The 26,305-nt window shown below is 44.3% G+C and overlaps 1 protein-coding gene across 7 annotated transcripts; it reads left to right on the top strand.

Moving 5' to 3' along the window:
* The first annotated feature begins 41 nt into the window (after positions 1–41).
* On the top strand, positions 42–25,828 carry LOC139564472 (myelin-associated glycoprotein-like). Of its 7 annotated transcripts, none has more exons than XM_071384017.1 (13): positions 42–169; positions 14,475–14,616; positions 15,611–15,756; positions 16,035–16,110; positions 16,746–17,114; positions 17,372–17,668; positions 18,125–18,382; positions 20,239–20,499; positions 20,637–20,939; positions 21,229–21,328; positions 22,003–22,105; positions 22,476–22,529; positions 23,249–25,828. In XM_071384017.1, exons 4-13 carry the CDS (start codon positions 16,065–16,067, stop codon positions 23,408–23,410), a joined length of 1,953 nt encoding a protein of 650 aa, XP_071240118.1. In that variant the 5' UTR covers positions 42–169; positions 14,475–14,616; positions 15,611–15,756; positions 16,035–16,064; the 3' UTR covers positions 23,411–25,828. The 7 variants fall into 7 exon arrangements, with proteins under 7 accessions (XP_071240118.1, XP_071240117.1, XP_071240119.1 ...); XM_071384016.1 differs by lacking the exon at positions 42–169 and adding an exon at positions 7,882–8,023; XM_071384018.1 differs by lacking the exon at positions 42–169 and adding an exon at positions 7,882–8,023 and having other exon boundaries at positions 14,475–14,609.
* Positions 25,829–26,305: the final 477 nt, after the last annotated feature.

The raw sequence follows: 26,305 nt of genomic DNA on the forward strand, positions 1-26,305 counted from the left end.
AGATTTCTTTGATTGATTCAACAATGGAGAGAGAGAGAGAGCGAGAGAGAAGGAGAAAATGAGAGAGGGAGGGAGTAGGAGAGAAGGCAGATGCCATAGGAGAGGAGACTTGCTGATTCCTATCTGCTGGGAATTAGAGCTCTTCACTGGGTGCATATCAACTGATGAGGTAAGAGCCATACCACATGTATGGGACTTGTGTTCTTATGTTTGCTTTTAGCTTTAGATTACTAATCTTGATTTTATTGCAATTATGTTAATTGACTTTTATTGACTTTGGTCACTATTTTTAATTGCATCAGTCTTTTCAGGGCTGTAATACCTATTGAGAGCAATATTAGTCTTGTTGCGTAATACTACTTTATTTGATAGTCGGCTGAAATGCTTCCATTGTATTCCATTGTTTGCCTTTAATACCTCACACTGTAGTGCATGCTCTGTATCAGGGTACCATTACAATTCATTGGTTATCACAAACGAGTTCACAAGGTGTGTTTTGTGAGTTCAGCCTCATGTCTTTCAAATGTGTTAGCACCTGGTTGTTGGCAGCCACATTCAGGCTTTGGTGACAGGGTGAGTGTGGCATTGTGAGAGTGAGTTGGTGACCTTTTATAACATAAGAGTTGTTTTCATGTGAAAGCTGTGGAGGTTTGGGAACAGTAAGGCTTTAGAAGCCTTGATATAGCAAAACAGAGTTTCTCTCCTCATCCATGTTCTTTTTTAAGGCTGAAAACAACAGCATGACTCACACCAATTCATTAATGCCAAGGGGTGTACAGTATGTTGTCTTGGGTCTGTACGCAGCAGTGTAACAGAACAACTAGGATAGCTAGATGGGTAGAGTGCTGTTTCATATCCCGTCAAAGCTTTGTACTCTTATTCTCTTCTTATTCGAGAGGGTGATCCTATTTGAGCTTTTAGGTAATAAGATGAGGTGCCTCGGGAGAAGGGTCCATTGGGAGAACCAGTTTAAACAAATTCAATTCAGTTGATCTTGGCATTATATCTCAGCATAGTTGACTTAATTCCCAAGATAGAGCCAGAATTGGGTATGAGGCCAAGTGGGGCACAGATTGGCGAGCAAATCCTCCGTTCCACAGGGACACAAGCCAGTAGTGACAGTGGGTGTACGACAGACACATCCAATAATCTAGTGACCCGATTTCTTTGGGCCCAACAATGGCTGGAACAGATGGACGTAATGTCAACATGATCATTCTATGTCATCATAATGTCATGAGACTTCAATGATGGCAGAATGTTAGCAGAAGGTTCCAGACCTGGGTTCAAATACTATTTGAAATCTTTCAAATACTTTGAGAGTTTGCTCTAGCCTGCATATAGTGCCAAATGGGGTTTACAGTGTTTTGATTATTCTATTGATCCATAAAGCCAGGCAACTTCATTAAAGCACCAGATAAAGTACTTGATTTCAAATAGTATTTGAACCCAGGTCTGGAATGTACCAAGATAGCAAGTTAGTAGCATCAGATGATGAATGTTAATCAATGAGAAAGAAAATAATGAGTTTACGGTTCTTTAAAAAAATATATATATATCAGTGAGAGTAGTACCCTAAGAGCTTAGGTATTTGACTGTTGTACTGTTATAATCTCTACCCGGGCACAGCCAGAAGAGGACTGGCCACCCCTCAGAGCCTGGTTCCTCTCTAGGTTTCTTCCTAGGATCCTGCCTTTCTAGGGAGTTTTTCCTAGCCACCGTGCTTCATTGCTTGCTGTTTGGGGTTTTAGGCTGGGTTTCTGTATAGCACTTTGTGACATCGGCTGATGTAAAAAGGGCTTTATAAATACATTTGATTGATTGATGTCTCTCTACTGACACCCTGTGTCTAAGCGTATCAATAACTCACTTCTTTTTTTTTTTTTACAAGGCAATTCTTATTTACAATGACAGCCTAATTGTATAGCCCCCCCACCCCCCCCCCCCCCACCCCCCCGGCCAAACCCTCCCCTAACCCGGACGACGCTGGGCCAATTGTGTGCCACCCTATGGGACTTACGATCACGGCCGGCAGTGATACAGTGATACAGCCCGGCAGTGCCTTAGACTGCTGCTCCACTTGGGAGGTCACAAATGACATCCATCCATCTCTCCTGTCCACCAAAGATGGATGGGTAGGTATGGATCCTTACTCAGTGTGTGCTCTGCTCTCTCACTCTGGCCTGGCCATCTCTGTCCAACAAGAAGAAGAAAAAAACACGCCTACATCATACACTACAAATAGGGGATTGTGTGTGTGTGTGTGTGTGTGTGTGTGTGTGTGTGTGTGTGTGTGTGTGTGTGTGTGTGTGTGTGTGTGTGTGTGTGTGTGTGTGTGTGTGTGTGTGTGTGTGTGAGAGTAAGTAAGTGAGTGTGTGTGTGTGTGAGAGAGAGAGTAAGTAAGTGAGTGTGTGTGTGTGTGAGAGAGAGAGTAAGTGTGTATTTGTGTGTTTGGCGATGGTAGTGGGTGATGATGGTGGTGGTGGTGATGATGGTGAACTAGAAGAAGCAGAAGAAGAAACATGATTCACTTGAATGCTGCCATGACCAAACAATGGAAGACTAATGTGAGAAATCGTAGAACAAGAAGGGCGATGGGTCGAATTAGCTAATGCCACCAGAAGAGAGAAAAATCCAACAAGAGAGAGAGGAGTGAGAGCAGAGAGAAAAGGGGATTGTTGTGATTAAAAGACAATTATCTGTGCACATCGACTTCCCAGTGTTGTGCGGTGTCAGGCTCGAGCTGTGCTGTTCTTTTCTCCCAGCAGGACCTGGGAGACAATGGCTACTGTGTCAGGACAGGGGTGGGGGGGTTGAAGGGGTGGGGGGGTGGAGGAGTCTTGGGTGGAGAGAGGTTCAGTCAAGGAGCACAGGGAGCAGCTCCCCTCAACATTGTGTTTTCATGCTCTATTTTCTAACAAAGGCCTGAGCAATACAGAGTGTGTACTGAGTCTGAAAAACATTAGGAACACCTGCTCTTTCCGTGACATAGACTGACCAGGTGAATCCAGGAGAAAGCTATGATCCCTTATTGATGTCAATTGTTAAATCCACTTTAACCAGTATAGATGAAGGGGAGGAGACAGGTTAACCTTAAAGAAGGATTTTTAAGCCTTGAGACAACTGAGTTGTGTGTGTGCCATTTAGAGTGTGAAGACAAAAAACGTAAGTACTTTTGAATGGGGTATGGTAGTAGGGTGCCGGGCGCACCGGTTTGTGTCAAGAACTGCAACGCTGCTGGGTTTTTCACGCTCAACAGTTTGTGTGTATCAAAAATGGTCCGCCACCCAAAGGACATCAGCCAACTTGACACAACTGTGGGAGGTATTGGAGTCAACATGGGGCAGCATTCCTGTGGAATGCTTTCGACACCTTGTAGAGTCAATTCCCTGACAAATTGAGGCTGTTCTGAAGGCAAAACTGTGTGCAACTCAACATTAGGAAAGTGTGCATAATGTTGTATACACTCAGTGTATATCGCAATATCATAATAATATTGCAGTATTATTATCAGGATATGGACATATGCCATGTGCATATCATTGGTTTTCAGCATTTAACCATATTTAGACCTTTCCTCTGGCCCTAAAAACACACGTGAATGTTCTCATACTGCAATTACAGTCACTGTAGTCAATGGGTCATGTTCAGAAGGCTCCAAATGGAAGCAAACATTTTCAGATAGAGGCTGTGCCACCTGAACTTGCCCCAATAGATTTGTTCAATATCTTCATTTAAGTGGTCATATCATCCTTCATATTGTTATTGTTATAATTGTTTGTATCATGAAATAAATGTTTGTAAATATACTGAACAAAAATATGAACGCAACATACGACAATTTCATATTTTTTTACTGAGTTACAGTTCATATAAGGAAATCAGTCAATTTAAATAAATAAGTAAATACATTTCACAGGACTAGCAGGGGCGCAGCCATGGGTGGGCCTGGGAGGGCATAGGCCCACTCACTGGGGAGCCAGGCCCTGTGTTTTTCCCCACAAAAGGGCTTTATTACAGACATACTGTAAATACTGAGTTTCATCAGTTGTCCGGGTGGCTGGTCTCAGACAATCCTGCGAGGTTACACATGGTCTGAGGTTGTGAGGCCGGTTGGACATACTACCAAATTCTCTAAAAGAATGTTGGAGGTGACTTATGGTAGAGAAATGAACATTCAATTCTCTGGCAACAGCTCTAATGGACATTCCTGCAGTCAGCATGCCAATTGCACTCTCCCACAAAACTTGAGACATCTGTGGCATTGTGTTGTCTGACAAAACCGCACATTTTAGACTGGCCTTTTATTGTCACCGGCACAAGGTGCACCTGTGTAATGATCATGCTGTTTAATCAGATTCTTGATATGCTACACCTGTCAGGTGGATGGAATGTCTTGGCAAATCTTTTATTTCAGCTCATGGAACATGGGACCAACACTTTACATGTTGCGTTTATATTTTTGTTCGGTAAATATATTGTCCTTCCTTCTTATAGGACCACGACTCCATTTTGTTGATTCCAGCCTACAAACAAAAACTCAAACAACAAGCTCCCGCGCTCAGGTCTGTTCAACGCTGGTCCGACCAATCTGAATCCACGCTTCAAGACTGCTTCGATCACGCGGATTGGAATATGTTCCGCATCGCGTCCAACAACAATATTGACGAATATGCTGATTCGGTGAGCGAGTTCATTAGGAAGTGCATTGACGATGTCGTACCCACAGCAACGATAAAAACATTCCCAAACCAGAAACCGTGGATTGACGGCAGCATTCGCGTGAAACTGAAAGCGCGAACCACTGCTTTTAACCAGGGCAAGGTGACCGGAAGCATGACCGAATACAAACAGTGTAGCTATTCTCTCCGCAAGGCAATCAAACAGGCTAAGTCTCAGTACAGAGACAAAATCGAGTCGAAATTCAACAGCTCAGACACAAGAGGTATGTGGCAGGGTCTACAGTCAATCACGGATTACAAAAAGAAAACCAGCCCCGTCGAGGACCAGGATGTCTTGCTCCCAGACAGGCTAAACAACTTTTTTGCCCGCTTTGAGGACAATACAGTGCCACTGACACGGCCCCCTACCAAAACCTGCGGGCTCTCCTTCACTGCAGCCGAGGTGAGTAAAACATTTAAACGTGTTAACCCTCGCAAGGCTGCAGGCCCAGACGGCATTCCCAGCCGCGTCCTCAGAGCATGCGCAGACCAGCTGGCTGGTGTGTTTACGGACATATTCAATCAATCCTTATCCCAGTCTGCTGTTCCCACATGCTTCAAGAGGGCCACCATTGTTCCTGTTCCCAAGAAAGCTAAGGTAACTGAGCTAAACGACTACCGCCCCGTAGCACTCACTTCCGTCATCATGAAGTGCTTTGAGAGACTAGTCAAGGACCATATCACCTCCACCCTACCGGACACCCTAGACCCACTCCAATTTGCTTACCGACCCAATAGGTCCACAGACGACGCAATCGCAACCACACTGCACACTGCCCTAACCCATCTGGACAAGAGGAATACCCATGTGAGAATGCTGTTCATCGATTACAGCTCAGCATTTAACACCATAGTACCCTCCAAACTCGTCATCAAGCTCGAGACCCTGGGTCTCGACCCCGCCCTGTGCAACTGGGTCCTGGACTTCCTGACGGGCCGCCCCCAGGTGGTGAGGGTAGGTAACAACATCTCCACCCCGCTGATCCTCAACACTGGGGCCCCACAAGGGTGCGTTCTGAGCCCTCTCCTGTACTCCCTGTTCACCCACGACTGCGTGGCCATGCACGCCTCCAACTCAATCATCAAGTTTGCGGATGACACTACAGTGGTAGGCTTGATCACCAACAACGACGAGACGGCCTACAGGGAGGAGGTGAGGGCCCTCGGAGTGTGGTGTCAGGAAAATAACCTCATACTCAACGTCAACAAAACAAAGGAGATGATTGTGGACTTCAGGAAACAGCAGAGGGAGCACCCCCCTATCCACATCGACGGGTCAGTAGTGGAGAAGGTGGAAAGTTTTAAGTTCCTCGGTGTACACATCACGGACAAACTGAACTGGTCCACCCACACAGACAGCGTTGTGAAGAAGGCGCAGCAGCGCCTCTTCAACCTCAGGAGGCTGAAGAAATTCGGCTTGTCACCAAAAGCACTCACAAACTTCTACAGATGCACAATCGAGAGCATCCTGTCGGGCTGTATCACCGCCTGGTACGGCAACTGCTCCGCCCACAACCGTAAGGCTCTCCAGAGGGTAGTGAGGTCTGCAGAACGCATCACCAGGGGCAAACTACCTGCCCTCCAGGACACCTACACCACCCGATGTCACAGGAAGGCCATAAAGATCATCAAGGACAACAACCACCCAAGCCACTGCCTGTTCACCCCGCTATCATCCAGAAGGCGAGGTCAGTACAGGTGCATCAAAGCAGGGACCGAGAGACTGAAAAACAGCTTCTATCTCAAGGCCATCAGACTGTTAAACAGCCACCACTAACATTTAGCGGCCGCTGCCAACATACTGACTCAACTCCAGCCACTTTAAAAATGGGAATTGATGGAAATTATGTAAAAATGTACCACTAGCCACTTTAAGCAATGCCACTTAATACAATGTTTACATACCCTACATTACCCATCTCATATGTATATATACTGTACTCTATATCATCTACTGCATCTTGCCATCTTTATGCAATACATGTACCACTAGCCACTTTAAACTATGCCACTTTATGTTTACATACCCTACAGTACTCATCTCATATGTATATACCGTACTCTATACCATCTACTGCATCTGCCATGCCGTTCTGTACCACCACTCATTCATATATCTTTATGTACATATTCTTTATCCCTTTACACTTGTGTGTGTGTGTAAGGTAGTAGTGTGGAATTGTTAGGTTAGATTACTGTTGGTTATTACTGCATTGTCGGAACTAGAAGCACAAGCATTTCGCTACACTCGCATTAACATCTGCTAACCATGTGTATGTGACTAATAAAATTTGATTTGATTTGATTTGATTTGATTATATCGTACATTTGAGTTGTCAACCTTCAATCTTGGACAAGGTCATAGAAAATTGGGCTGGAGGGAAAGATAGGGCCCCTTGAGACCTGTAAGGGAGTTTTTGACCATGCGTCCATGGTTTATGAGCTGGTCACGCAGGAAGTGATGCGATTTGAGGTCACATGCTCCTCATTGTGCCCTCAAACACCAGTTCAGTATGGTCAAGTTTAGTGACTTTCATTATTCTCAATATCCAGCCATTTAGAAGATTGTGGTGGAAAATGTATCGGTCAAGCCCTCTTTTGGCCAGGTTAGGTGGCAGCTACAAGTACTGTAGCTATAGTTCAAATAGGTCTATAGATTACATATGGACATGAGTGGCATATACTGTATTAGCCTCTGAGAGGCTTCTACCACAAAACAACTAACATTTCCATACAATGACATTGTTATTTTAATTCCCATCTCTTTACCCTGTTTGTCCCCCTTCTCCCCGTCCCCTCTCCCATCCCCCTTTGGCGTAGTAGTGACCTCAAACAAGGACGTGGCACTCCATCAATCCAAAACAAACGAATATGCTCGGACCCATCCAATGTTAAACTAATGGCCGTGTTGGATGGAAAGGGTCTTGGAGCTCAAAGCCTCACACACGTCTGTTGGGATGAGTGGGAACAGTGGAGGTCATTGTGGCCAGGGCGGTGCGGGGTGTGCATTTATGAATGGCTGGGCCTTGAGGCAAAGGCACTGAACAATGCTGGTACACTGAGGAGACTGATTTCCATATGGGAGAGGAGGAGGGTGGGCAGTTTACCCCCCCCCCCCTCCCCTCTTGATGGGGCATGGTACAGAGAGGGGCGAGAGGTCTCTTCATGGCAGCGCGAGTGGTGGCGTGACGGTTAGCGTATAGTAGTACATGTGCTTTTTGTTGGGGACAGGCTTGTTGGCGCTGAGGCTAGAAGTCCAAGAGAGGGAGAGAAACGCCTGTGACACTCACCTGACTGCACAGGTGAGTAAAAGCTCTGGACAATATCCTTTTCATGGAGTTAGTTGGAGTTAATTGGTCCATGGAGATAGTTGGAGGCAGTTGGTCCATGGAGTTAGTCGGAGTCAGTTGATCCATGGAGTTAGTTGGTTTCTATGGCCAAGATTGATTATTTACTTCAATTAATGGAGGCTATTGACTTGGTTGCTCAGTGCTTTTTGGCCTCTCTGTGTGTCGTACATTTTGTTAGAGATGTCTAGGTCAGTGGTTTTCAACCGGTGTGCTGAATGTTTTTGATCCCTTACCTATAAAGGTGACCTGACCTGTGGAATGCACATAGAATTTTGACTTGGGAGCATCAGTGCGCTCAGATAAAACATTGACAATACATTAATAATATATTGACATTGGCACATGGTTATATCTGTACCGTTGTTTTTCAAGTCCAATACGCTCAGGCTGGCATCAAGAGCAAAGTCATTTGTATAATTTTACTTTGCCTACAAGAACCATTAGCACAGGCAAATCTGATTAGGGTAAGCTGTACCACAGCCTCTGCCATAGAAACAAACCGATCATGGCTTTGTGTCCGTGGATGAACCTTTACAATGCAGAAAACCGCTCCTCTCTAGCTCAAACCGTTTAAAACTACCTGAGCACACTTGTTATGTTTTTGGGGCGTGGATTCCTGGATGCTCTTAAAGGGGTAGCCTACACTCAAATTAATCATAATGAGTAAGGAACTATGCAAAACGATGAAAATAGTTCAAATAAATCCTATTTAATCTATAAAAAACATTTGTCACAGAAAATAGAAGATTTGTATTATGGATCAGATTAGATGGATGTCATTACCACTAAATACATTAATAGGGAAATGTTAGGTGTTCTGCAGAATTGTTTATCCCGTCAAGGTGTGCCGCTGTTCATAAACGTTTGGGAACCACTGGTCTAGGTGTTGACTTTGGATGAGTTGGTACACCTGAACGACTCTTGCTGTTCTACAGTAATATTGAAGGTATGAGGAGCAGTGTCTGTATAAGGGTTCAATGTGTCCTCAATAATACAGTGATATAGCAAATGTATTGGATTTCAGTTGTTTTTCATTTAATACTCAGCGGCATGACGTGAAATTGGTAAGACATCGAGTAAAATGAGAATCCTTCTCTTCTTGATTTTCATTTGCAGTAAACAAAAATATAAAATACGTCTATCAACATGTGTTTCTAATGTGAGTGTGTAAGTGAAGTGGCAAATGAGCAAGTGAGTGATCTTGTGATTGAGTATTGTGTGTGTGTGTGTGTGTGTGTGTGTGTGTGCGTGCGTGCGTGCGTGCGTGCGTGCGTGCGTGCGTGCGTGCGTGCGTGCGTGCGTGCGAGTGGGGGCTAGTGAAAGCCATGCAATAATCACAGGACAGATTTTCCTCCGAGTACCACAGAGAAATGAACAGTTCCTGCTTTTACCAGAGCTTTGGCCAGTGTCTCACCACAATTACTTAGAATTCTGAAAGCAGATACTACAGCAAATGAATATTCCAAATCCAAATTCGGACGGACTGTTTTGAGCTTTTTGTGCCATTACGTCCATGTGTGCTGAACACATGCAAAAGCTTTTTACAGAAACTATATTAAGAGATGTATTTCTTCATGTGAACCATTGTGGCTAAATAGTCTTAATAAATAGGTTCCTTTCTCTGGCTCTTCTCCTGCGTGACCACTGATGTGAAAATACTTTATAGGGAGGAATAAACCAACACACACCTTCAATCTATATGTGGTACAAAAGGAAATACTGCCAGCGTAGAAGGTTATGCGAAGGCAAGGGATTCGGACATTGACAAGGTTTGGGGGAGGATTGAAAATGGCGATACATATCTTTCCGCAGTAGGTCTTGGCCTCCTGCCTTTAGGGCTATGCAGGTGACTGCTCTGTTTGTCGCCCCCTACTGGGCAGGGTGGAAGAGAGAGAGAGGAGGCCTGTGGTTCACCATCTGTCCACTGTGCTGGGACTGCATTGGGAGGCACTGTGCTGGATACTGGTCCAGAGACACACGGCTGCCAGGTAGAGGATACACACATTAGTATAGACACACACAAATACACTCTTGAATGCATGCAAGTGCATACACACACAAATGCACTCAAAAAATGTATGCCTGGATGCACACATACAGTACCGGTCCAAAGTTTGGACACACCTACTCATTCAAGGGTTTTTGTAGAATTATTGTAGAATAATAGTGAAGACATCAACACTATGAAATAACACATATGGAATCATGTAGTAACCAAAAAAAATTGAGATTCTTCTTCAAAGTAGCCACCGGTTGCCTTGATGACAGCTTTGCACACTCTTGGCATTCTCTCAACCAGCTTGGCTGCTTTTCCTTCACTCTGCGGTCCAACTCATCCCAAACCATCTCCAGTGGGTTGAGGTCGGGTGATTGTGTAGGCCAGGTCATCTGATGCAGCACTCCATTACTCTCCATGATCAAATAGCCCTTACACAGCCTGTAGGTGTGTTTTGGGTCATTGTCCTGTTGAAAAACAAATGATAGCCCCACTAAGCGCAAACCAGATGGGATGGCATATCGCTGCAGAATGCTGTGGTAGCCATGCTGGTTAAGTGTGCCTTGAATTCTAAAGAAATCACAGAAAGTGTCACCAGCAAAGCACCCCCATACCTCCTCCTCCATGCTTCACAGAGGAAACCACACATGCGGAGATCATCCGTTCACCTACTCTGCGTCTCACAAAGACACGGCAGTTGGAACCAAAAATCTCAAATTTGGACTCATCAGACCAAAGGACAGATTTTCTAATGTCCATTGCTCGTGTTTCTTGGCCCAAGCAAGTCTCTTCTTATTATTGGTGTCCTTTAGTAGTGGTTTCTTTGCAGCAATTCGACCACGCAAGGCCTGATTCACGCAGTCTCCTCTGAACAGTTGATGTTGAGATGTGTCTGGTACTTGAACTCTGTGAAGCATTTATTTGGGCTGCAATTTCTGAGGCTGGTAACGCTAATGAACTTATCCTCTGCAGCAGAGGTAACTCTGGGTCTTCCTTTCCTGTGGTGGTCCTCATGAGAGCCAGTTTCATTAGCACTTGATGGTTTTTGCGACTGCACTTGAAGAAACGTTTTAAGTTCTTGAAATTTTCCAGAATGACTGACCTCTTTGCTTATTTGAGCTGTTCTTGCCATAATATGGACTTAGTCTTTTACCAAATAGGGCTATGTATACCACCCCTACCTTGTCACAACACAACTGATTGTCTCAAACGCGTTAAGAAGGAAAGAGATTCCACAAATTAACTTTTAAGAAGGCACACATGTTAATTGACATGCATTCCAGGTAACTCATGAAGCTGGTTGAGATAATGCCAAGAGTGTGCAAAGCTGTCATCAAGGCAAAGGGTGGCTATTTAAAGAATCTCAAATATAAAATATATTTTAGATTTGTTTCACACTTTTTTGGTTACTACATGATTCCATATGTGTTATTTCATAGTTTTGATTTCTTCACTATTATTCTACAAAGTAGAAAATAGCAAAAATAAAAACCTTGAATGAGTAGGTGTGTCCAAACTTTTGACTGTTACTTTACATGCACACGTAGGAACTGTACAGGCACTGTACATGTCACACCTACATTTTGTCATTATTTTACAGTTTGTAATTGTGGCCTTATAAGCAGTACTCTACCTCACACAGAATGTGTCATATGGAGTGATGGTGGAGGGGTGGGCTTCTCACAGGCAGCTCCGAGTGCTGTGTGTGTGGGAGGGGGGAAAGGGTGTGCTTTAAGACCATCTGCTCCTTGGGGTATTTTAGTGGGGGCCAGAGCTTGTGGACCAGCGCTCGTCACAGGCAAACAGCAATGCAAGCTGTGAGCTGGCCTGTTCCGGAAAATTCCTCCAGTTTCTGCCTCACAATGGGCAGTGTTCCGCGTACAGTGTTTCCTTTATTCCAATGAGCCACCAGCGAGCACTCACATACATAAAGTATATGATATTAAGAATACAAATGATCTTGGCTGAGCTGGCTCCTTCTCTTGAGGACAGTGGGGCCATTTGTTATTGGTTGATCATTTGGAATATGAGTCGGTAATATGTCAAGGTGTCATGGCCTGTTTCGGCCCTACTGATTCTGTGCCGATAGTCTCATTGTTGCACTAGACGTCATGGAAATAGCCTACACTAGGGCATATGCACAGTGTACACTGTGATTTTCTCTTTGAATAATAATTGATAGAATGAAATTATGGGGATAAGGATGCCTGTGATTATTCTGTCTATTAACTACTGTGTTGGCGCTGGGATAATCCAGCCCCCACAGGCTATGTGAAACGTTATGAAGAACAGGAGGAGTGATCGAGTGTACGCCTAGGGAGATTCTCAATTGAGCAAAAGTACGTCCTCTCCTCGACTCTCCCGTCCTCCTCTCCTCTGTGACCCAGAAACCGATAAGTGGTCGAGAGATTTACCTACTTCAGCAGAGGACGCACAAGAGCATCCTAACGCCGGCTAGCGCGGAAGGGTTTTAACATCCGCCACACCCCCTTTGAATCAGCTGTTGTTTTCTCGAATGAGAATGCACACATAAATGCACACATTTAAAAACTATACACTACTTATTATTTTACCTTTAAAATGGCTTGCACAACTAGCTACATTTGTTTTTATCACTTTACACATTTATTTGGGGATTCCACCCCTAGAAACGTCATCTGCCTGCTGATGCTTGAGTGGAGAAGGAGAGTCTCATTTCATACAAGGACATTTGCTTCCAGATTCCCTGGACAGAGGAGAGGATGCAAGAGGCGAGCAAAGCCAATTGAGATTCTCCCATATACTCCTAAAGGGGAATTTGTGTTGCAGTCATTTATACAATGTGAATGTTTCAAGAGTGAAAGTCCACACTAAGGTCATTGCCTATGCTGTACATTTCAACTACCGTATGTATCACAATACAGAACTGTGACCTGTACCAGTGTGATGTTGTTATTACTGTATAACACACAGAAACCGACAATCATGAATAAGAAACAACTTTATAAAATTATTTCATCAGCGTGTTATTTTTATCTCAATACCATTAACTAAAGTATAGCAGTTTGGAAATGTTGCTGTGCCAACAATGCTAACAATGACAGTGCGATAGTGGTCAGATTAGCAGATGAGCATGCATACACTCTCAGCTCTGTACATGTTTGACATGGCTTAGGAGGAACCCTCCCCATGTGTACACACACACGCGCACGCACACACAGGCACACACAGGCACACACAAAAAATGACCATGGCGCAGGGAAACACTGCTTTGTCCCAACTGAACGACAGCGAGTGGAGGAGGATGGGGGGAGGAGAGAGGAGGGGGCAGGGAGGAAGGTCACATAGCTGTCGTGTCGCCATAAAGCTGTAAGGGCCACAGTGCGAAGTGTGCTGGCACGCCGTGTGCTGCGTGTGTGTGTAGGGGTCTGTGGCATGCTGCACATTCGTTTGTACAGGCTCCAGTCTGTGAATGAGGTATTCACTCTGACGTTACCAACCTCCCCCACCCAGGCCTACTCAGCCCATCCTCAAGTGTGTTTGTGTTGGGATTCCCTTGAAGACATCCATGGCTTGGTGGATGTCATCATATGACTTAATGGCTCTTGGAGACAGTGACTCACGCCACTTAAACTATAACAACCGCTCCACTATGAAATAGAAGTATTCTTTGTTGCGTTGATATGTTAAGTAGGGGGTACTCCTAGTTGCTTGCTGGACCATGTTCTCATCCCACATCCACAAACATACCTTATGTGGGAAAATATTTGGTGTGTGTAGTGCGTCCAAGGGAATGCCCAAAACATTTTACAACACCAATATACTTATTTTTTAGTAATAAAATAAGAACCGTCGTTGTTCATTTCTAGATCAAAATCCCAGGTTAGCATCTTTTGGCTTAGTTTTTTTTCATATTTACTCATTTTGGCTGCAAACGGTAGTCAACGAGGGCACCGTACAATAACTAAAGCCTCTAACTGAGGGGATGTATGATTCCAATGGAACTGTTTGGAAATGGAGAATATTCTCATCTGTATGGGTATACACCCAGCCATGCTCCTCTAGTCATAGTCACTAGTCATAGTGATGTTATGACTCAACATCACCCTGAGGTCACTGGCTCTTTGTGGATACAGTAGGTTCTAGCGGGGAAGTTATCTAATGCTAGCAGGGTTACTTTGACCTGGTTGTGAGAGTCAAAGGCCTGGTCCATGGTCTGAGACAGACTGGCCACAGCAGAGAGGGCGGTAGAGGAGAGGAATGTGTGGAGTGGGTCTAGGAAAAGGCAGAGAAATGTTTGAATTCATATTCAAAACTACACACCACACACATTCACCACAGCCTGCAGCTCACAGTCGCTCTCTTTCCCTCTTTCCCTCTCTCTCTCTCTGCCTCTGTCCCTCTTTCTCTCCCCATCCCCTGTCCTAGAATCCATAGAACCCGGCAGACAGGATTTTACAACCTGTGGAGACGCACAAGGGAACCACACTCCCGGGGAGAACGTAGAACCGACAGAACCGAGGGAAAGAACCGAGAGGGAGCCGGAGCCTGGTGCTGAAGCTGGTATGAGGCAAGTGGTCTGTGGCTGGTCTCTGTGCTGGCCATTTGTCTGTCAATCAATGGCTCTCGTTGTTGTTGCTGGTGGTGTCAGTGCCCTGCTCTCCGGGCTATTCTGTTCATCCTGCCATTGCTGAAGCATTGACTCTCAGCTCAGACACAGTCCTTTCTCTTGGGGTTTTGTCTAATGCAGATGGTACAGCTTGACGAAATGTTTTAGAAATATTTTACTGGCATTGGCTATGATTGCCCTGACCTAGAGCCTCATGGTTTGATTTAAAGGGGTCCAAGTCAACTTTATAAGTGATCTGTATGTGGACCGTACTTTTTACTTTGGATTTTAAATGTGTATGTCTGTGTGTATAAGTGTTACGACACAGTTTGGAAATACGCACGAGCATGCTGTTTGTGTGCGTACAATCGCATGTTTGAGAGCGGGATGTTCGTGTGCCTCAGCCCAGAATAACCTCTCGCTGTTGTTGCCAAACTGCCTAAAACCAACCGAATTTGCCCTTATTTTCCGTAGGAACACAGCTTATCAGCCTATAGACTGTCTGGGGACGTAGTGATGTGTTAATCATGGAGCTCTCCAACACAATCCACTCTTAGGCCCACCATCTGCAGCCACCGGCTGCTCGGGAGACACAGACTGGTAGATACAGAGTAAAGGGTCCAAACAACCAACGGACCAAATGATGATGGTTGACGCCATGATGTAATGTAGTGGATAAGGGTCTAGGGACTAGGGTAGTGAGTCATGGTTCTGAACAGTACCCAACAGTGACTGTCTGTCGAAGACCTGGGACTTACGTATGAATAGCCTAATGAGTGACTCTACTAGCACTGCCACTACCGCGCGGCCGAACAGGTGCCGTCTGAGAGAGAGAGTGTGCGTCATCATGTCTATGTGTCAGTGCCAGTGAAGAGCCTGCTCTCCGTCTAAGGCAGAAGGGCTGATGTCATCGCCTGATGCTGATGTCACTTGTTGTGTTTTTTTTTTTATACAGAGAAGTTAAGGGAGACGGCTGTTGAGGTGTCTGGGTGTGATTGGGCACCCTCTAGTGAACATTACTACTACTACTACTGCGACCACCAAGCTGAGGAATCAGATATTTTCTGTCTTGGCTACTTTTCGCCCATTGAGCAATTCAAGGTAATAGTCAGTAATGTCTACTGTCTTTTTACACACAATCATATGGACATATGTCATTGTTACCTGAGATAAAAGCAACATAGGCTCATTAGAATATGTAAACAAAAAAAAGAAGACATTTAACCATTGCAGCTATATGTCACCACATACTTATATGTCACTATAATATTATATTCAATATATATCACATAGCATTGGGCTCCATTGGACAAGAACAGAATGGTAAAGTGTGAAGTTGTGGATGTGGATGTGTAATTGAGGTCTGATGTCTGTTGCAGAGGCCTCTGGTTCAGGGTTAAATAGACGCCATGTGGTGTTTGGAGCTGCTTCTGCCGCTGTTGCTAATCATCAAAGGTAAAACTTGTATGTTTCTTTCCCTCTTGTCAGTGTGAATAACTACTCGATTACATCACAATAACTCAGACTGTAAATTCCCTTGAAGACTGCAGATGTAATACTAGAAATCCAGTAATCTAGATATGCAATTGCAATGTAAAACTGATTGACAGTTGACTTTTTAGAGTATGTCAAACATACAGCAAACAACACTAAAACAAAAGGGTACAGCGTTGTCACAGGGTCCAACTGGCACACATGGCAGCAGGGAATCAGCCTACTGTTCCAGTGCTTTGTGATGGCTGGCTGGCGTCCATCTTGGCTCAACCTTGTCCCTCTCACTAAAACAGTGGTGCCAGTGGTGAGAGTGAGACATATGCTTCCTCCACATAGGGTCTCTGCTCTTACCATCTCAAGCAGGGATAACATCATGATATCATCCTCTGTTCTCTCTCTCTCTCTCTCTCTCTCTCTCTCTCTCTGTTCTCTCTCTCTCTCTCTCTCTTTGTCTCTCTATGTTCATCTTTTCTCAGTGATTCCATTTGAAACTGTAGATGTATTGTAGATTGATTGTTCATTGATACAGTATACAGTTTCGCTCTCAATATTCCCATTTCCAATCTTAGTCCCATATCCCTCCTTCCCTCCCTCAGATGTCAGTGGCCAGTGGAACGTATGGATACCCAGGGACATCTCGGCCATGACCAACTCCTGTGTGGTCATCCCCTGCACATTCATGTACCCGTCTGGTATCCGGCCGTACCGCGGCATCCACGGCATCTGGTACTTTGGCCAGCCCTACCCCCAGCTCTTCCCACCTGTGGTGTTCAAGACGCGCACAGAAATCGTACATGAAAGTTACCAAGGGCGTACCAAGCTCATCGGGGACCTGCACCAGAGGAACTGCACTCTGCTCATCAGTAATATCGGTACAGAGCACTCAGGGAGGTACTACTTCCGTGCCGACCTGGGCGGTGCCAACATCTACACCTACCCAGACTTCTCTGAGCTCAAGGTGCTGGGTAAGCCTGCTGAGAGACCCTGAGGGGCCATGTTTACAATTGAATGTGTCACATTTATGGGCTGGTTTGCCCTAGCCTGGTACCATATCTGTTGTGCTGTCTTGTCAACTACAGTGGACACTGACAGTAGGAGATGGCAAGCACAAATAGATCTGGGACCAGGCTAGGATTGCACTAGCTGTGATTATAATTATTGTAGTTTTTTTTGTGAATTGGGGAATTTTCACTCGTTCACTTATGTCCTTTCTGTCCCCCAGACCAGCCGAACATTGACATCCCTGAGGAGATAGTCGCTGACGAGAATCTGGAGTTGACGTGCTATGCTCCAGACAACTGTCCAGAGAATAGCCCAGAGATCCAATGGATGTACACAGACTACCTGCCTGAACCCGAGTATTCCTCAGACTACGTGGAAGAGAGCAACACAGCCGTGCTGTCCAGCACGCTCACCTTCACCCCCAGGCCCATGCACAACGGTCAGCTGCTGGGCTGCAGGGTCTACTACCCCAACACCACCCTGGCCTACGAGAGACTCATCTCTCTGGATGTCAAGTGTAAGTGACCAACTGACCGTTGTCACTGAACCTGTAGCTTGAATCCTCAAATTCTGTGAGAAGTGTGTCATTTGGACACAACAGAGGGGACATTATGTCATGTGGGGGATTATATTAATATGGAAAAACTAATCCTGCCGACTACGCCAAATGTAAAAGTAGCAGTGTTACACATATTTCTGATATACACATTGCAGAACCATTGTCAATATCTACAGTCACCCGTTATTCTCCATCTACAGTAGAAGGATAACAGCTTGACTTAGCAATGTATTGCATGATTGTGACATGGTACACATTGGGTATGTTAGCCTGGCATCCAAACCTGTTTTTCTACATTTCACCTTTGTTTTTCTTTGAAACAATGATGAGCGCAGTGTTGGGTCTGGTTTAACCAGGTTATACACTTGTCACTTTTACAAGTCTAACCCCACCTTCCCCTTCCTCTCACCCCAGATGCCCCTCGCTCGGTGTGGGTGAACGTGTCTGCGGAGGTGATGGAGGGCAGCTCAGTAACGCTGCACTGCGAGGTGGACAGTAACCCTCCTCCCAGGATCTCCTGGCTGTTTGGGGACCAGGAGCTGCTTTGGGACACGGCCTCCAACACCTCGCTCTCCCTGGAGGACTTAACCCCCTCTCAGGAGGGCATCTACACCTGCGTGGGGAATAACGGCTACGGCGTCATGAACACGTCCATGTACCTGGCCGTCTTGTGTAAGTGTCATTGTGCAACATGGTGTTTGTGGAATGATCAAAAATAGTTAAATTTAATCATTGTAGTTAAACAGTATGTCAACCAAGCTGACATTTTAGTTTCTGTCATTTGCGGTGACATATGTGACCGACCGGCTCGATTCGGTCTTATTTAGTAAAATTTGAAACAGTGTTTTTTACATTGGATAAAAGTAGAGACTAGAAAATGGTATATCAAACATTACAGTTGAGGAACAATGTGAAAGTAATTCTGCTTTGAAAGTTGATTAACTTGTAACCCCACTTTTAAGAAAATGGCACTTTAATGTTTTGGTAGACCTATTGGAGAGCTCTTCTTTGTCTACACCATTCAGCATTGTTCACACCCTCTTAAGACATAGCCTCACCAATCTCTGTAAGGATTCACATGTGAGGCAATGTGCTAAACAGTGAGTATGGTCATGTACTAAACAACCAAAGATTTTAAGACTAAAGGCTGGTTTATACTACTTCTATCAACATGTCTGTATACAGTTGTCAATTAATTATTACAGGAAAATAAACTCACAACAAGATCATTATTTACAAGTTAATGGTTCGCTAATTACAGAAAATAGCTTATGGTTGAATTTTTTTACTTGGACACTGTCTCGTTGGCCTAACGTTATATTCTAATTTGATTTTGGGGCAGGTCATGCTGTTCTTCACATTACAGTCTCTGGTAAACACACACTACATCAAATAACATCTAAGTTTATTTGTCACATGCACAGGATACAGAAGGTGTAAACTGTACAGTGAAATGGCTACTTGCATAGTGGAGTCTTTTGTTTAGACATGTAGCTAGCTAGCTAAACAATGAACCATTATCCCAACTCATAGCATTAGTACCCTGCATGAATTTACAGGTAGCTAAACTAGCAAATGGCTCTGAGATACGAATAATATTACTACACAGATCATACACGTAATGTTAGCTAGCGAGCCAACCAGACAGCCAGCCAGCTAACGTTAGCTAGCAAGCTAACAGTACGCTTTAACTTGCATTGAAAACGACTTTCTGACAAAATTAGAAATGTATAATATCTTAAAATGTTGCTATCTATACTCTCTTACCAGTATACAGTACATGGATGAATGCTTCTCCCTCTGTCACGGATGACATGGTTGCCCTTAATTCTGAAGATGTAATCCGGAGACAGGTGTTTTATACAGCAGACTTCCGTGTTTTCTTTTCGACTCCCTCCACATTTGCTATAAAACGCTTACATTTTCTCCATCTCCTTAGCTATCATGCTCTGCTTCCACCGGGAATTCCAATGATTTCAAAACTCGGTCCTCCAGAAAGTGGAGAACTATCTTTCAGAAAAATCTGCGTTAGAAAGGATGACCTAGACATACTGAGCAACTCATTATAGACAGAAGCATCTCTCGGCATGTCCAGCCCATCCATTATCTCAGCCTGTCCAGCCCATCCATTATCTCAGCCAATCATGACTAGTGGGAAGGTTCCCACTTTTTCCGTGGCTAAACCAACTAGGCTCGTAATTTTAACAATTGTATTCATATTTACAGATGGCATACAAGTTTGTTATTAAGGCACATGAAAGTGCACATGATCCAGAAGGCATTTCTGCCCAAAAACATATTTTTATTAATAAAAAAATTATAATTATGTTCAAATGTCTCTCCTGTGAAGTAGTAACGCGCAATATATATAACAATGTGTTAGTTATGTGATAAACCTGGCCCATAGCTTCCTGCTCTTGGTGATACACAGTACAACATTTCATCCTCTTTAACTGACTCCTTTGTTCAACTCCTTTCTTTCTCCTCATTTAACTCTACCTTTCATCACCTCTCTATACTCCCTGCAGACCCTCCCAGTGAGCCATTGGTAAATGGTTCCCTGACCATTATGGAAGGTTCTTCCATCTCCCTGCAATGTAGCACACAAGGCAATCCCGCACCCACCCTCACCTGGCTGAAGGACGGGGAGCTGGTGGGCACCATCACGGCCGAGGAGGTGTCTGTGCTGGAGCTTCTGGAGCTTACCCCTCAGGGAGAGGGACAGTACCGCTGCCTGGCAGAGAACGAACACGGACGAGCCAGCAGCTCCCTCAACATCACTGTGGAATGTGAGTGGGTCATCATGTTGTATCATAACATATGGTATCATATCATACCGTATTGTACCACACTACATTACACTACGCTACACCATCCCATCCCACTCTACATGTCAGTCATAGCCCTACCTCCACCCTCTCTTCAGACGCCCCAGTCCTTCTGGACGAGTCCAAGTGCGCGGTGGTGAGGGAGGGAGTTCAGTGTGTTTGCATGGCTACGGGTAATCCTGAGCCCACCATCGAGTTCTACCTCCCCGACAAGAACATCACCATCAATGACACGTTTGGCCGCTACAACTACTACACGCACACGGACGGCCACACGTCCACGGGCATGATCAAGCTACGGGAGAAGGGCGAGCGCCTGGGCAACGGCGCTGTCAATGTGCACTGCAGCATTAGCAACATGTACGGGTCGGAGAGCTTTCATTTGGAGTTACAGCAGGAGAGTGAGTACACAAGTTCAGGTTCATGGTTAAACACAGAACTGCATACCATTAACATGCAAACAATTGTATAGCCTAGCATACATGAGAGATTGAACTGAAATGAGACGTGTAGTACCTTTATATGATATGTAAATCGACTGTATAAGTAAGACCACAAACTGACTACCCCATTGGCTTGATATTGAAATGGCATTATCTTGAATTAAATACGTTATAGTACCATGACCTAGTTAAACAGTATTTTCTGTTTCTACATTGTCTTCAATATGATGTTCTTGTCTGACGTTAGAGAAGTACATGATGGCAGTGATCGTTGGCACCATCGGTGGAGTGGCTGTCATCGCCTTCATCATCGCAGCAGTGAGATATGTGGGCCATAACAACAAGAAGTGAGTATCCACCCTTCACTAACTGTGACAGGGGTCGATGCGAGTTACAGGTAGTAATTTCCTGTTTGAATTGACGATAAGGAAACACTTCAGCCTAGCCATCCATTCTAAAACACCTCTGTGTATTCATGAGTGAATGATTGATCGATGGACGGACCTGAGAATCATGGTCATAAGTTATGCTAACGCCAGAGCGAGTTCAATTAATTTGCCATCACTAGTTCCCTTTCTGAAATCCTCTGAGACGGAGATCCAAAATGGCTGCCTGGTGGAGTGGGGTTAGCAAGCCAGACTAACCGTAGCCTATAGTTTGCAGGCTCAATTCCCTGCTTTGATACTGCTTTGTACCCTTGACCTGCTATGCTAAAAATACAGCCACGGTAGCCTACTTAACTAAGGTGCTTCAGCATTATAGCAATACATCACATTCAGACAAAAGCTTTTACAGGAAGTCGCTCTAAGAGAGGGTGTCAGCTCAACCGCAACTAAACCCATGAAACAATAACCACAACCATGAACGTCAACCACAACCATGAATCATAGGCCTGTAGATTATTAACTATGTTGGGAAACAGGCCCTTGTTTTAAAATGGATGCCCAGGCTTGGAGTGTCGCCCTGAGTTAGTTAGTGGCCATGAAACCGAGTCTGATCTTGTGACTCCACCCCCCCCCAGAGAGAATGGCAACCCTGGGCAGGACCTGGTCTCTAAACTGGAGAACCCAGCGTTGTACTACAGCACAGTCAAGAAGGACAAACAATGTTTGAGGAAGAAAGTGGTGAGACATGTTGATGATGATGACTATAATGGAGATAATGACCATTCTCAGATCTGTCTTAGACGGGAACATGATAGCTTACACGTTGCTGATACTGATACTATACTGGTTCAAATCATGTCCCATTTTTGATGCACAGTAAGGTTCATTCCGTGGAGATACTCATAAATAAAACTTCTCATGTTAAAGATAAAATGTAAACTTCCCCAGCCAACTACTGGCCTAGCCTGAGAATCCCAGTACCACTATAGCTATCAATCACAGTACCACAGGGGTAGCTGCGGCCACAGCCTTTCCAAACCACTGTTTTCTGCTTCATCGCTTCTCTGCGTTCTTCTGTCTCTTTTTCTCTTTCCTAACTCTTGCACAGCTTAAGACAGAGCTTCTGGGCTCAAAGTTTAACTCCATTCTAGAGGAGAGCACGGTAAGGTTCCTAAACAACCCCGCCCCAATCCCAACTCCAAGTCTCAGTGGTAGACAGCATCCCTCACACATCCCAGACAGCTAAATGATATGATGGCTCAAATTCGTCCTTAATCTACAATATTACGATTTACCATTTGGCCCGAGTTAACCACTTGGTGTCACGGTCCTGAAGTGGATCTGTATCGTGAAATGTCCAGACCTTGCCTGGCAAGGTGGATGTGGCCCACATTCAGACCTAAAGTAGCCCAGTAACTATGGGATGTTGTTAGGGCCACATAACTCAAGCCAGAGATGGCCCATAAGCAAAGTGCCAACCCTCCCCCAGTTCGCATCTCCTACATTCGGACCAGATCTGGGCCATATGACGCATTGTGGTGCCAGAACTGAGCTATACTGTATGTGTCACCAAACAACCAGATCTAACGCACAGTCGTCTGCTGTCTGAGATCCGCTTCCATGTGCTGTATCTCCTTTCATTTCCACGACTGTTGTTGCATGGCTGCCTCGATACTAACATGATATGCTAAACCGCCTCAATCTCCTTGTCTTACGCCTCTGCTAACCAATAACTACTAACCATCCTTTCTTCTCTCTCAATGTCTATCATGTTATTCCTTTATACGTTCTATGTTCTGAGGTGTCAATGGCATTGGTGGCACTGCGCAGGTATAACCTGTGAGTCTGAATGGGCCTTCTCTCTTCCCATACCTTCAACAGGGAGAAGACGGGGATTATCAACCTGTGGGCTCTATGGCAGACCTGGAGAGGCAAGAGCTGAACTACGCCGCCCTGGAGTTTCTGGGGGGGCGCTCCAGGGATGGGGGGACCTCAGGGAGGGGGGATGACAGCAGCGACTACACCGAGATCAAGGCCAAATGAATCGCGATCCTTCCCTGACCCATCGTCACCGCGGGACACAGTGGCAGCCATGTTGTCGCCCCCTTCCTCACGTCATTCACCTCCCCATCAAACGTCTTCCCCCCTCCCCCGTGGACACCATCACCACCCTTCACCATCACACCAAGATCCCCCATCGTCTCCCCCCGTCCCTGACTCATCTCAAATGACGTCCCCGTTAGTCGACCCCCAAGCCTCCAGGGGGAGCCCCAGTCACATCTCGCCACCCAGGACTGCTGATAGCTACTTGCAGGGTCGGAACACAGCCAAGTGGACAATGTAAAAAGATCTTTGTATTATCAGCAGCTGTCGGTCTCCCAGCTCTTACCCTACTGGTCATAGTCACAAAATTCCCTCACAACAGGTGCAATGTGTTTGTTACTGTACTGTATCATCTAGATTCAATGTTGCAATTTCCATCTCTATACCATTAATTGTTTGCATTGCTATCAAGCTTGGGACACAGTAACACATTTTCTGGGGCTCCCCTTCTATATGTCACCCTATATCATACTTATAGCTAGCTGGATACCAGGCGAACTATCTAGATCTGTCCATTATAGTCCTTCTCCACTGTGTCCGCTGCCAGTCGAAGTGTCTGGGAAAGGGGTGTATTTTGTGCTTTTTATTTTCTTATCTCTATTTCTGACCCTGGATCTGGAGGAAATGAGGGATCTCTTCCTGATCCAACGGTTGTCAACACTGACCAGTGTTCAACAAACGCCATGCCTGATACATATCCAATTGAAGCCAGTCATCTTCATCTCAAAAATTCTGTTCCCACATAGAGTTCAATAGTGATGTGTGCTGTGACTCCGTGGCTTTTGATGATGATGAGAAATGAGTATTTATTTGATTTTATATAAAGAGAGAAGATGAATACTCTTAGAGGTTTATCCAGCCTTGAACACAAGGTTCTGTTTGTGCAAGAAGTGGGCTGATTTTTTAGTTCTTATGCATTATAAGCACTGGTTGAGTTGTGGTTTGCTCTTCGGGAACTGTGCTGGGCTAACACAGAATGTTCTGTTTATGTCGTTGGCCATGATTTAATTATAGTATTTTTGGACGATTTCTCTGTTTTGCTAAGTGTAAGTGTTAACTTATCCTTAAATGGGAACCAATGGGGTAGAATACATTTTTGGATCAATCTGGCATACATGACTCCACTGTAGCACTCGCACAGCAGGCCAAAATGTATCTCGTTGAGACAATGTGTGTGTGTGTGCAAACAGTGCTGAAAGATCAGCGAACACTGATCACTGTGGCTGTTTCAAAGTATCACTTTACCTGAGACCGCTTCTCCTAAAATGTCTTCTTCAATGGTTGTGAAATCGACGCCTAATCCTATAGGGTTGTATCAGATGAGGCGTTTGACTGGCACAACATTGAAGCTGATATACCAGTTGGTTGTGCTATTCAAATATACTTGATCAACTCATGTAATGTAATCTCCAAGCTCACTAATGGCATCACTTGATAACAATGACTGTTAATACAATATTAATTATCTGCATATGGATGGGTAAAAGGATACCAGTATACATTATGTAAATAAATACCCTGCATGACTATTATGCTGTCAGCCATATGTGTAAATATACTACGGTATGTATAGTACATGCTCAGTATTACAACAATGATTTACACAGGCAAGTCGGATACAGGTATGGTAACACTTTAACTGACTTCTCTGTCATAAGGGTGACGTAACGCGGTCATAACATAACACATGTCATTTTCGGTCATGAAAACTGATGTGAAAATACTGACAACCCTTTACACTGTCACGACACAAATTGTTATTTATGTAAATTAGTTGGCTAGCTGTATTCTAAGCCAATAAACTGACTGAAGCAAAGATTTGTGCCATGACAGTGTCAAGACAGCTGTCAAGCTTATGTCAGCTGTCATGACTGTTAATAACATATTTTATGTAATTGTTCTGACATGGTTTAGTCACTAGACCCAATGTCAGAGCGTTCAAGATGTGTTACCCAACATTGAGACATGCCAATATGGACATCCGTTTAGTAACACTGTCGTCAGTTCTCTTGAACGCCTCATGGGGGGTTTATTTCTTTCTAAACCTGGAAACAAAATGGAGAAGCGCTGTTCATGTCTTATCTAATTTGTTTGTCACATAGTGTGTTGGAAAGCAGATTTGTACTTTCTTTATTTTGTGGTATTCATTATTGTTATTGTGATGATTTTTTTTTATATCTTTGACACAATAATTCCGATCAGAATTCTGCAATCTTTCTGCAAATTAGCACTGTTATTACTTAATGACAATATGAGCTCTATGATGATGTTTGATCATTCTCTTTATTTTACAAGTCTGTCCCGCCTCAAGCAAAGCCATCTTTCTTTGGTTCCAAACAACAAATAAATAAAGTAAACAACAGAGAATGTGACCAGCTCAGTTTATCTATATAGTGTGTTATCTGTTCTCTCATACCCAAAACAGTAAGGAAAATACACCAAATACATTCTATATCTCCATGTATTACTTTATTGATACAGTATGTAACAGTTATTCCTGCCCCACCACCCCTCATTGTTTGCAGGTGCTACATCACACAAAGCTTTTCTTTAAACCATTTCACTTGATAATACGCACAAATGTGTTACCTTGATTATCTACATAACATCTTTATTAACATAGTTGAACATGAGGAAGATAACAAAAACTTGTAGCTTCCTTATGTGCTTTTACATAAAATACAACATCATTTGGTTAAAATTGAGCTTTTTTGTTGTTGCATAAAACCAGAGACATTACTCAGAAAAAGTTTGAAGAAAAAGTTTGAAGAAAAATGTTTTCTGCGCATCCACACACACAAAAAAAGCATATAGCAATGGAAAATGTAATTTAAG

This window comes from Salvelinus alpinus, chromosome 35 (genome assembly GCF_045679555.1).
Source record: "Salvelinus alpinus chromosome 35, SLU_Salpinus.1, whole genome shotgun sequence".
Taxonomy (NCBI): Eukaryota; Metazoa; Chordata; class Actinopteri; order Salmoniformes; family Salmonidae; genus Salvelinus; species Salvelinus alpinus.